The sequence below is a fragment of the Peromyscus californicus genome, unplaced genomic scaffold (assembly GCF_007827085.1).
Source record: "Peromyscus californicus insignis strain IS unplaced genomic scaffold, ASM782708v3 Scaffold_19__1_contigs__length_69161282, whole genome shotgun sequence".
Lineage (NCBI taxonomy): Eukaryota > Metazoa > Chordata > Mammalia > Rodentia > Cricetidae > Peromyscus > Peromyscus californicus.
The window spans coordinates 23,382,683-23,395,915 of NW_026294491.1; the positions used below are offsets into that span (position 1 = coordinate 23,382,683).

The 13,233-nt window shown below is 39.2% G+C and overlaps 1 protein-coding gene across 9 annotated transcripts in view; it reads right to left on the minus strand.

Moving 5' to 3' along the window:
* Positions 1 to 13,233, minus strand: part of Herc4 (HECT and RLD domain containing E3 ubiquitin protein ligase 4) — a 77,937-nt gene that overhangs the window by 45,555 nt on the left and 19,149 nt on the right. For 7 of the 9 annotated variants that reach the window (XR_008219856.1, XR_008219857.1, XM_052744825.1 and 4 more), the window contains 3 exons: positions 7,508 to 7,584; positions 4,266 to 4,487; positions 2,877 to 2,968 (listed from right to left, as the gene is read on the minus strand). Coding sequence is in view for 7 of the 9 variants with exons in the window: in XM_052744825.1 (XP_052600785.1) it covers positions 2,877 to 2,968; positions 4,266 to 4,487; positions 7,508 to 7,584 (391 nt within the window). In the remaining 2 variants the exon portion in view is untranslated. Of the gene's footprint in view, positions 1 to 2,876; positions 2,969 to 4,265; positions 4,488 to 7,507; positions 7,585 to 13,233 lie in introns of those variants that run through there. The other 2 variants (XM_052744829.1, XM_052744828.1) reach the window with 1 other exon arrangement.

Genomic DNA, 13,233 nt, shown 5'->3' on the forward strand with positions numbered 1-13,233 from the left:
GCCAGCTGAGGCTATGTATTTTATAAGAGATATAACACACAACAACCTAACACAACCACAGTATTTTTCAATTTGACACTTTTCTTCATAACTGTAGTTATGTGTACATAATTTTACATCCTGCTTTCAACATCTAACAGCATAATTTTTTATATAAGGACATGCTTTAAGAAACTTTCCAGGGCTGGAGAGATGGCTCAAAGGTTAAACACTGCTTGCTCTTCCAGAGGTCCTGAGTTCAATACCCAGCAACCACATGGTGGCTCACAACCATCTGTAATGAGACCTGGTGCCCTCTTCTGGCCTGCAGGGATACGTGTAGACAGAACACTGCATACATAAAGAAGGAAGGAAGGAGGGAGGGAGGGAGGGAGGGAGGGAAAGAAAGGAAGGAAGGAAGGAAGGAAGGAAGGAAGGAAGGAAGGAAGGAAGGAAGGAAAGAAAGGAAGGAAGGAAGGAAGGAAGAAAGGAAGAAAGGAAGAAAGAAAAAGAAAGAAACTTTCCACATCAAATCCAGAGTAGGAGGGAGGCTGGGAACACAGCTTAGTTGGTAGAGTGCTTGCCTACCATGCGCTGCTTTGGCTTCCATCTCTGAACACTGTACATGTGGGTGTGATGGTACACATCTGTGATTCTAGCACTCAGAAGGTAGAAGCAGGAGGATCAGAAATTTGAAGTCATCCTCAGCTACTTTTGGAATTCAAAGGAAACCTGTAACCCCAGTACCAGGGAGCCTGAGACTGAACACAAAGTTGAAGACAGTCTCAGCTATATTAAGATTTTGTCTAAGCCTGGCGGTGGGGATGCACGCCTTTAATCCCAGCACTTGGAAGGCAGAGGCAGGCATACCTCCTCTGTAAGTTTGAGGCCAGCCTGATCTACTACATAGTGAGTTCCAGAATAGCCAGGGTCACACAGAGAAACCCTGTCTCGAAAAAAACAAAAACAAAAAACAAAAAAACACAAACACAAACCAAATAAAGATTTTTGTCTAAAAAAATATAACTAAAAATGTCATTTTGAGCGAAGGAAAAAGGAAAAAACAGTGCCGAATTTTCCCTCCTTTTGTGGTCTTATGCAATTCAGCACATACTCTGCACCTGAGCTCTATTTCCCAATCTAATACAATTTTAATTTAATTTTGATGTGTGAGTGTTTTACCTGCATGTACAATAAGTGCACCATGTGAGTGCAGTGCACCACAGAGGCAATATGGAGCCATCTGACCCCCTGAAACTGAAATTACAGATGGTTGTGAGTTGCCATGTAGGTGCAGGGAACCAAACCTTGGTCCTCTGGGGAAGAGGCAAATGCTCTTAAACTGCTAAACCATCTCTTCAGCCCCCAATTTTTCAAAGTATGACTAGAAATTAATTTCTTCCAAATATGGTAGCGTATGCCTTTGACCCCAACACTCAGAGGGGAGAGGTGGGCAAAAAGAATTCTGTGAATCTGAGGCCACTGATTTACATGAATTCTTAGCCCAGCCAGGGCTACACAGTGAGACTCTTGAAAATAAGTAAATAAATAAGGAAGTTATTATCTTTTACCAATTACACAAGACAAATAATAATAACGAAGCCAGTTGGTGAGGAAGACGTAGGCTTATCTCTGTGAGTTTGAGGCAGCCTGATCTACAGAGTAAATTCCAGGACAGCCGTAGCTACACAGAAACCCTCTCTCAAAACAAAACAAAACTAAATGGGGAGGGGGGCGGTGTTTTAGAAGCAACAACAAAAAACAGAAACCATGCAGTCAAAGACAGCCTTCAATTTCTGAACTTCCTGCCTCCCTCTATTCCCCACCACCCCACTCAACTGGTACTTCGGCTAGAACCCATGACCTCCTGTATGTCAGGCAAGCACTCTACTAACTAACTACATCCCTAGCCCTTCTGAAACATCAATTTCTAATTTGGCCAAAGAACAATAATCTTTAAATTAATGTGAATGAACACAACAGTATTTTTTACAGTAAAGATTAGCAGTATTTTGTTCTGTTTGTGTATTATTGAAGATCAAATTGAGGTCCCTACGTAACTGTTTATTGAGCCACACCCATTGTCTTCACACCATGTGTTCACTTGACATCTAGTCACCACAGAAACACCCCAGAAAATGGAAGATAAATGTTAAAGCAACTGACAAGACTATACTGAAAACACACACACTGTAATTGCCAGCATAATACTCAGCCTATAGATAACAGAAATTCAGCTGCTTATTTTTACTTATTATAAAATATTTATAAACCAAATGGAAGTTTCATGCAAATTAGGTAGAATGATAAAGTACAATGGGATTGATACACAGCACTGCAAGCCCAATGAACCAAAATGAAGTCATTTCATTCAAAATTTTTAATAATCCCAGCTACTCAGGAGGCTAACAGGATTAAAAACCCAAGGTCTTCCTGAGCGATTTGGCAAGCTCCTATCTCACCATAAAAAAAGAGCTGGAGATGTGGCTCAGTGGTAGACACGTGACCTAGTATACACAAGGTCTTGGGTTTTAAATTCTAGTATCAACACACAGACAAACAAACACCCCTCCAAAGAGTGCCAGGCACGGTACTGAGTGACTGCAGCCGCAGCACTCGGGACACTCAGAAAGGGGAGTATCTACAGCTGAAGGTGAGTTTCGACGACATAACCACTTAAACCTTGCTGCAATTGCATGTGACAGCATATCAAAACACACACTTCATAACCCTAAACAAAACTGAACATTAAGACAAGTTATTTTCAAGAATTTAGGTCTGTTTTAAGACAAACTATTTCTGAAACACAAACACTGCTCAAGTTTAATAGAAATATCATGAAAGCATTCACTATGAGAAAATTACTGTGAATAATAAAAAGTTTTATAATACAATACCTTGGTTAATGCAGCAGTATGATCTTCTCCGCAACAAATATAAACTATTTTCTGAGATCTTAGTGACTTTAGTAAATTAGGAACATACCTATCTGAAAATTCCAATAAAAGATGTTAATGATATTTTTTAAACTAAAATTCTTCTAAAATGTGCTTCCTCTACAGATTTCCAAACTCAGCAGACATAATACTAATTTTGACTATCAATCAAAGACTTTGTAAGAAAAAAGTTTATAAAATTGGGTTTCCAGGGCTACCAATCTCTACTCCTATGATAAAGAAGGATTCAAAGATGAGAATTCAATCACCCTATGCCAATGTGCATAGGCCTGAGCAATCCAGTTCAGTGTTTCAGATTTCCTACATGTGTATCATCATTATTTATTCTGTAATGGCTATGCTCAGATCCTACACAATAGCCTGTCATACTTTCTGCTTTTTGTGGCAAAACATGAACATATTTTTTATGCAGAACAAAAATTATCTAATTCTGTGAGGGTATTATTTACTTATCATTATAAGTTGTTATTGGCTAAAAACTCACTTTGGCCATCTCAGTCTTTAAAAGTATGTTGAACTTTACAAACTGTGATTTGAATGCCAAATATTAGTATTCAAAATACTGGCAGATAAAAGATCGTAACTTTAAAAAATAGTCATTTTTTAAAATTCAAAATGTTTATTTTCAAGAGTATCATCAATATAAAAAGAAGTTCAACCAAAAATTAATCTAATAACCCCAGATCATATAAATCCAACTTGAAACACATCGACTGAATGTATCATGTTACTTTCCTAGAGTACTGCATGCATGTTCTACCAGAAAGCTATATGCACAGTTTCTTCACTAATTAATTTTATAGCTTCTTCCCATTAATGGTGGCCAATACTGGAACAACACTGGCTACCAACTTAAAGTAGTATTTGTAAACACCCAATAATGAAGACTTAGACAGCATAAACTTTTTCTTTTCTTTCAGTACTGGGGATTAAAACCCTAGCCTCCTGTGTGATAGGCAAGCATTCTACCATGGAGCTATCTATAACCTCAGTCCAAATGATTGAAAGAATATTTTTCTTTCTTGAGGGGGAAAAGGTGCTGGGGATTGAACCCAGGGGCCTTGTGCATACTAGGCAAGAGCTTTTCCACTGAGCTATATCTCCAGCCTCAATAAACTTTCCAATTTATTATATGCTAATTTTTAGCCTTCCCATGCATGATCTTCTCAAAACATTATCACATTAAAATTTTAAATTAACATCCTCAGCTCCACCTCTATTGGTCCTAGGAAGATTTGGGTATACATTTCTCCAATACTCTAAGAATCACTCATTCATCACAGATAATGATCTTTTAAAAAACATACTTGAACTATAATGAGAACCTACCATTTTCATCATTAAGACCTAGCTGACCAAATTTGTTACGTCCCCATCCAAAGATAGCCCCAGAAAGGGTGAGGACAAAACTATGGGCTCCTCCTGCTGCAACTTGCATGAACGGAATTCCAAGTAAAGACTTGATCAGCTGTGGTGAAGTTTGCTTTTTACAGTCAATGCCTAGACCCAGTTGGCCATATTTATTCTGTCCCCAACAAAAAACTTCACTTGCTGTAAGACAAAAATCATAAAATTATTTTACACACATACAATATCATTGCAGATCAACTACTCTTTTGAGACATCCTCTCATTAAATGAAATCACATGCTTCCTAACAATGAAGTTTGTTTCTTTACATGAAAACATACTACTACCTAGAAGAACACTCCTTATGAGTATACCTTAAGTTTCAGCAAACACTAGTAAATACTGATGCAAACTAAGGACAAACTCAGTTCCTTATGCTCCACAACAAAGGACCGTCTCTTTCTAACAGTCCTCACCTTTCACTCTTATTCTCTAACTTCTCCAAGTACTCTTCTAACTCAAGGCTTCAGTTATCAACTAACATATACAAATGTAAACAGGAAGAAACACCTTGTAACCCACTGCTTATCTGACACGCACATATGGATGTTTCAAAACCACTTCTAATTCAGTACACCCACATTGAATATGGCTTCTGCCCTGTTTCCAATTCCCATACTTCTCTTCCCACTGTTGCCCTTCATCAGCGGTCACATACCCAGGGATGTCTTGTCCCTTCTCAGACATCGCCAAATCTAAATCTACCAAGTATTACCAAGTTACATACAGTTTTCTTTCTAGTAAATAGACCTATTTTTAGCATCCTTCCTCATTCGCTTCATCATTTTCTCTGCTTGTCACTTGATTGATCTGCCAGACCATTTCACAACTTCAGGCATTTTTTATTAAAACAACTAGCAATAATCTAGTAAGCAATATGAGTAAATTTAAAAGTTCATACTACAAAATAACATGCATTTCAAAGTAAGCTCCTAGACTGGGGAGACGGCTCTGCTGGTAACCCGGAAAGGAGTTCAATAGGCCCCCAGAAACCATGTGGGAGGAGGGGAAGCCAGGTCTGGTGGCATGCTTTTGCAATCTCCAGCACTGGGGAAGAAGAGGCAGTGATGGCTCTCAGCTCTCTCCTAACTCATTTGGTAAGCACCAAACTAGTGACAACCTGTCTCAAAAAGAAACCCCAAAAACCAAAAAAGAAAAGAAAAGAAAGAAGGGGACAAAGGGGGATATGGCACCAGAGGTATAACTCCCAAAGCTGTTCTTTGGATCCAAACCTATGCACACATGATTAAATAAATAACTTTGAAGTTAGCTTCCCTCCAACTTTTAAAATATTAGGTCCCTGACTCTTCTTCAAACATGTACATATATATGCATAAAGAAACTTCAGACAGGTGTGGTGGCTAATGTCTATAATCCCAGTACTTGAGAGGCTAAAACAGATTGTGCCTAGTTTAAGGGCAGCCTGGGCTACAGAGTAAGACTGTGCCTCAAAAACAAAATTTATTAAAAAAAAAAAAAAAAAAACAACAACAACAACAAACAAATGAACACCACACAGGGTAGATCTGAGGGGAGAAATCTAGTGCATTCTCATGCTCTTAGGACAATCATTTCCTCACTCACTGTACTCCAGCCACACTCCTCTGCACTCATGTGCTATGTTCTCACTGTCCGAATCACCTCCTAACTCTTTGTTTAGCTCACCTCTAGTCTTCATTCTTGGAGAGTCCAGATAAATCTCATCCTCATGAAATGTTCTGTAAACTGTAAACCCTTTCACAGCATCTAATTACCCTGTAACTTGTGGGATCCTATGAGGTCTAGTAGTGTAGCTGATCACGCACTGTATACTGTACACTTGAGTGCGTACAGTTCACACTAAATGCTCAGAAAGCTTGTTACCCGACTATGATACTACCTAAAGCTAAATGCAAAAAAGAAAAACCAGCTCCAGAAGTAAAACTTCGTTTGTTTTTTTCTGAGACAGGGTTTCTTTGTGTGTTTCTTTCTTTCCTTGAACTAGGGTCTGTAGACCAGACTGGCCTCAAACTTGGAAAACTGTCTTAATGTATAAGTTTTTACTAAATTAAAACCTAATATTTTGTTCACAGTAGACCCCATTAGGCATTTACTAAAACAGTAAGTAACAGAGGTACTGGCACTTATTTTTTTGAGATAGCCTAAGCTGAACTGCAACTTTTAGAAATCTTCCTGCTTCACCTCCCAAAATGCTGGGATCATTATAGATATGTACCACCATGCTGGGCTGAATTTATCACTGAATTTTTATTCGTGTGTAAGTCTCTGTGCGTGTGCACACCCACAGAGTCCAAAAGGTATTAGATCCTCTAGAGCTGGAGTTACAGAGTTGCCTGAAATGGGTGCTGGGACCTGAACTCAGGTCCTCTGGAAGAGCCATTTCTCCTGTTCAAGTTTGTCTTTTTAAGTGATAACACAAAAACTAGAGGAGATTCTCTAATTCATTTTCCAATCCTCAGCTGGCATATGAATAAGTTAAACCAGAAAGAAGAATGCAAACAAAACTAATAGGTATTTATCCTCCTCTGTGCTTAATTACTAAAAAAACTTAGATATAAAATTTAATGAGATGGGGGAAGGCAAGCTTCCTCTGCTTTGAAGTAATAGCTTTTAAATATTTAGTAATTAAGACATACAACCCAATATGGGGCCTATATAGTAAACAAAAATTATGTAATGAACAAAAATACCCAGTGAAAACCATAATAAAGATGTTAAGGTATTTGGAGATAAATGAAAACACTAGTGTCAGGAAGTGGTGGCGTACTCCTTTAACCCCGGCACCTAGGAGGCAGAGATAGGCAAATCTCTGAGTTGGAGGCCAGCTTGGTCTGTCTACATAGTGAGACCCCATCTTAAACAAACAAATGAAAAACTAGTAAGAAAACCTTAGAGAATCACATGGAGAAGTGTCATGTCCATGAGCAAAAAACTTAACACTGTAGAGATTACTCTGAAACTGATTTATAAACAACACAACCTCAATCAATATTTTAGCAGTTCTGTATGGATGGAAACTAATAGCTGATTTAAAATACATATAGAAATGAAAAGGAATGCAGAATCAGGACAAATCTTGTAGAAAGAAGAAAGCTAGAGGCCTTTTTGTTCAAAGCACGGAGCAATCATCTTTAGGAAGAAAACAAAAGGCCAGTTGCTTACCTTTAGAAAGTGCAAGTGAATGATAGTAACCACATGCAACCTGTACTATTTGGATATCCGAAAGACTTTTAATATTTCTAGAAAAGAAGGAGAGCAGAATCAATTCCCTGTGTGTAACAAGTGGATCTTGTATGCTACTTAGGTGCTAGTCACTGGCCACTTACTAGGTGCGAAATTGTCTTTTCAGGATGCACTATCTTTTTCAGTCAGGCTAATTATCAAAACTTCAGGCTAAAACCAGTAATCAGAATATAAGCGTTTAAAAAAAGTAAAAGACGGGCTGAGAAAACACCTTAAAGACAAAACAGGGGTTTGTGGATTTAGCGCAGTGGTAGAGCACTTGCCCAGCAAGTGCAAGGCCCTGGGTTAGGTCCTCAGCTGGAAGGGAGGGGCACATGGGGGGGGGGGGGGACAGGGACAGGACGCAAAACCAAAAAAACAAATAAACCAGAAAGACAGAACAGAAGCGAAGTGCACCATGCTTCAAGATGCTCTTATCATTTAAACATTTTCTTCCATTATCCAATACTTTTCTTAATCTTTACAGTGTGAAACTTGGCAGTTTATTTGGAATACTAATTATTCTAAAACTGGTGTTCTCATGACGCGGAACTGTGGACCCTATTTTCTCCCCCTAGTGTACCCTTCTCAATTTACACCCCACAGCAGTGGCATCTGTGTCTCAACTAGGGAAATTTAGTCCATTCACATTTATGATAATCAATGATGCATCTTATTTTTTGCTCTCTTGTATTCTGTCTTCACACTTCCAAATTAATTTAACTGCAATACATTGTACTTCCCTTTTGCCTGATAACCTTCTACTACTTTTCTGAATGAATGTGTTCAAGAAAAAGGGAAAAAGGAAGTTTTCTTATTTGTCTTTTTCTGATATTGCCACCAGACCTGATTCTGCCAACTCAAAGTCAGGAGCAACTTCTGAACAGAGTTTTGATACTTATGATTTTCAGGAGGCAGCTTTAGTGAATCAAATTGTGAGCAGGAAAAAAGTGAGTCACTCTAACTCCATATTGTATTTAAAATGCTTTTATTTAGTAGATATGTTCTTTTTTAATTAATTTTTTTTTAATGTGCACTGGTGTTTTGCCTGCATGTATGTCTGTGTGAGAGTGTTGGATCTTCTGGAACTGGAGTTATAGACAGTTGTGAGCTGCCATGTGGGTGCAGGGAATTGAACCTGGGTCTTCTGGAAGAGCCACAAGTGCTCTTAACCACTGAGCCATCTCTCTAGCCCCCTGGATATATGTTCTAAACTACAGAACCTGAGAGCTGTGCTGCTTCAAAACAGCAGGTTCCAATGTACCTTCAGTTTTTAAAATCATGACAGAATGCCATAGCAAAATAAATACAAAGGAGCTAGAAACAAAAATACATGCATGTGTACAATTGTGCTGAAGTTAGTATTTCCTGTTACTGCTTATGGATACCACCCACATCACACATTGATCTTTTCACCATATTAAATTACTCATCAGGAAAAAAGCCTTTTCCAGTTATTAATCTGCAAGTTCAAGTAAAATATTTCAAAATGCTACATTCTCACAGAACACTACGTTTTCCTGTCCTCCTGTCCAATTAAAAATGAGCAACTAAAGCCAGGCATGTGGTGGCACACGCCTTTCAGATAGAGGCAGGGGGATGTCTGTAAATTCAAGGTCAGCCTGGTCTACAGAGCGAGTTCCAGGACAGCCAAGACTACACAGAAAAACTGGGGGGGGGGGGGGGGGGGGGGGGACACGACACAACACGACTGAGCTAGCCCTGGTGGAAATCTCTGGAAAAAGAAAGCAGATCCGAGTTCCAGGTCACTTTCATCTACATAGTTGCAGGACAGCCAGGGCTATATAAACAAAAGAGTAACTGAGTGAATTACAAAATCCAAAAGCAAATACCTGCTACTTCTTTTTTGACTTGTTTGAGACAGACTCACTTTGGAGCCCAAGCTAGCCTGCAAATGACAATTCCTCTGGTTCAGCCTCTTTACTGCTGGGACTGAAGGTGTGGATCACCACAACCAGATCATATAGGCTGCTTCTAAGAAACTCAATTTACCTCTAAGGACACAAACACAAGAAGAAGCAATGGAATAAGGTACTCCACGCAAACAGAACTATAAGAAAACAGTAGCAATACTCCTGTCAGATAAAATGGACTTAAACAGGGCTGGAGAGATGGCTCAGAGGTTAAGAGCACTGGCTGCTCTTTCAGAGGTCCTGAGTTCAATTCCCAGCAACCACATGGTGGCTCTCTTCTGTGTGTAAAGGTGTACATGCAGATAGAGCACTCATATACATTAAATAAATAAATAAATCTTTAAAAAAAGAGCATTATGTAATGCTAAAGAGGTCAAGTCAACAAACAATAATTCTCAATATAAGGTATAGAATATTAGCGCATCCACATATGGAAAATACTCTTGGTATTCTAGACCTAAGGTAGACGTCAACTCCAACACAGTAACAGAGAGAGGACTTTAATGCCCCTCTTTCCGTAGTTGACAAAGTGGACAAAGAATCAGCAGTCAAAAGATCAAATGGGCTTCAAACCAACTACAGAACCTGCTATACAACAGCACATGAAACATTCTCCAGGGCAGGTCTTAACAGGCCACTAAACAAATCTCAGTAACATTTCCGCCCTTTTTACTTTGTCTGATACAAAGTCTCACTTATTCTGAGCTGTCCTCAAACTTGTTATGAAGCCAAGGATGCCCTTCTGAGCCCTCGGCCGCCACCCCGGTGTGGGGATTATAAGAGTGTGCCCATCACATCTGGGCTGCATTGTTGCTATCAACAAGTAATCTCTATCAAATGAGATTTGATTCCATCCCTAGCCCCTCAATAAAAATGTAAAGAACAGAATCTTACTGAGTGTCTTTCTCAGTCACAATATAATAAAACTGGCAGTTAGTAAGTAAGTAACAAGAAACAACTGGAGACTACACAGTAACACAGAACTGAAACAGCTTAGCTTTAAATAGCCAAATGGATCACAGAGGAAAAACTTCTTGAAAAAAGGGGAAATGAAGACACCATATAGCCAACCTATGGGCTACAGCAAAAGCGGGTACTGAGAAGTTTTCAGCAATCAGCACCTCCATTATAAGACAGAAAATCTCAACACTCATTCTTATCCCAAAGATAAAGAAGAGCAAAAACAAGTCAGGCAGTGGTGGTACACACCTTTAGTCCCCACACTTGGGAGGCAGAGTCAGGTGGATCTCTGAGTTAGAGGCCAGCCTGTACACAGTGAGTCACAAGAGAGGAACCCTGTCTCAAAAGACCCAAGGAGGGGGAAAAAAAGCAAACCAAAAGGTATCCAACATTAATAGATGGAAAGAAAAATAAAGACCACAGCAGAAATAAAGAAACAGAATCTTTTTTTAATGTATAAAAAAGTTCTTCGGCAGATGAAAACTGGCATCCCCCTGACCAGACTGAAAAAGCAGTCATGGGCTTGCTTTCTTATCATGTAGATGGTTCAGTCCCAGAGCACTTACTGCCGAGTCTGACAAGCTGAGTTCAATTACTGGAACCCACATGATGGAAAACCAACTACTTTCTGCAAGTTGCTTTCTGATTTCCACATATTCAAACTGTTGCACATGTACACCCACATATGAACATACATGCAAAATAAACAAATGCTAAAGTCATTTTAAATAATCTCAGAGACAAAAGGGGAGACATTATAACTGATACAGAAATAGAGGATCACTAGAGATTATTGCCAACAAACTCCATAACCTAGAAGAAACAGACCAATTCCTGAACATAAGCATTTACAAAACTGAACCATGAAGAAACAAAAAACTCAACAGACCAGCAACAAGGAGTAAGACAGACTCAGTACCAATGTGTCCATCAAAGAAAGCACAGGACCTGAGGATGGCTCAAGCCTAATAACATCTAAAGAACTGATACTGGCCGGGCAGTGGTGGTGGTGCACACCTTTAATCCCAGCACTCAGGAGGCGGATTGAGGCCAGACTGGTCTATAGAGTGAGTTCCAGGACAGGCACCAAAGCTACACAAAGAAACCCTATCTCAAAAAACCAAAAAAAAAAAAAAAAAAAAAAAACCAAAACAAAACAAAACAAACAAAAAAAACACAGAACTGATACTGATTCTCACATTATTTCAAAAAACTCAAGAGAAATGAATTCATCTACTCTGATAATAGTAACAAATAAGGACACAACATAAACGACTAGAGGCTGAAGAAATATGTATAAAAGGAGCATATCTCTACATAATAAAGATGTTATAGAAAAAGCCAACAACTAGGGGGCTGGAGAGATGACTCAGTGATTAAGAGCACTTGCTGCTCTTGCAAAAGATCCATATTTATTTTTTTCAGCACCCACATGTGTCAGCCCACATGTTGCTCTCGTTCAGTGGCTCTCAACCTATGGGTCGCAACCCCTATGGGGGTCGAGTGGCCCTTCACAGGGATTGTATATCAGATACCTTGCATATCGAACATATACATTATGATTCATAACAGCAAAATTACAGTTAAGAAGTAGCAATGAAATAATTTTAAGGTTGGGGGTCACCACGTCATAAGAAACTGTATTAAAGGGTTGCAGCATTAGGAAGGTTGAGAACCACTGCTCTAGTTCCATAAGATCTGATGCCCTCTTTTGCCTCTCGGGGCACTCACGTGGTACATACACATGCAGGCAAAACATTCATACACATAAAAAAAGAAAATCTTAACAAAAAAAGCAGGAAGTTAATAACATACTAGATAAAAGCTAAATGCTCTCTCCAAGATCTAAAACAAGAGCTGGGAATGGTGGTGTGTATCTTAAGTCCCAGTATTGGGTGGGTGAGTGGGGTGGGGGTGGGGGCATCCGTTTCTAATGGATGTCTACAATAAATTAAACAAACAAAAATCAACAAAGCCTCAAAAAAAAGGTCAGAGAAACATGCAACCAATAGATATTTTTGTTTGTTTGTTTTTGAGACAGGGCTTCTCTATGTAGCCCTGGCTGTCCTGGAACTTGCTGTGTGCAACTCAGAGATCTGTCTGCCTCTACCTGAGTGCTGGGATTAAAGGTGTGTGCCACCATGCCCAGCAACCAATCAGTATTAAATCAATATTTCAATAGCTGGGACACTTGACAGAGTGGAACCAATAGCTTAAATCAGTCTATCCCATCTAGAAGAAAACAATTCCTACTTTTCTTTTTCTTTTTTTTCAAGACAGGCTTTTCTTTTTTTTTTTTTTTTTTTTTTTTTGGTTTTTCGAGACAGGGTTTCTCTGTGTAGCTTTGCGCCTTTCCTGGAACTCACTTGGTAGCCCAGGCTGGCCTCGAACTCACAGAGATCCGCCTGGCTCTGCCTCCCGAGTGCTGGGATTAAAGGCGTGCGCCACCACCGCCCAGCTGACAGGCTTTTCTATGTGTAGCCTTGGCTGTCCTGGAACTTACTAAAAAGATCAGGCTGGTCTCCACTCCAACTCACAGAGATCCACCTGTCTCTGCTTCCCAAGAGCTGGGATTAAAAGCCATGTGCTACCATACCTGCCATCCTACTTCTTTTCTTTACAAACAGAAATTTTATACATTATGGAAAAAATATTAGTTATATAAAAAAATAGTCAACCAAATACCTCAACGCAAATCAATAACAAGAACCAACTTAGTAAATTCTTAAAAGATTCAAAGGGGAGAAATAATTAGGCAACAATACTTACATG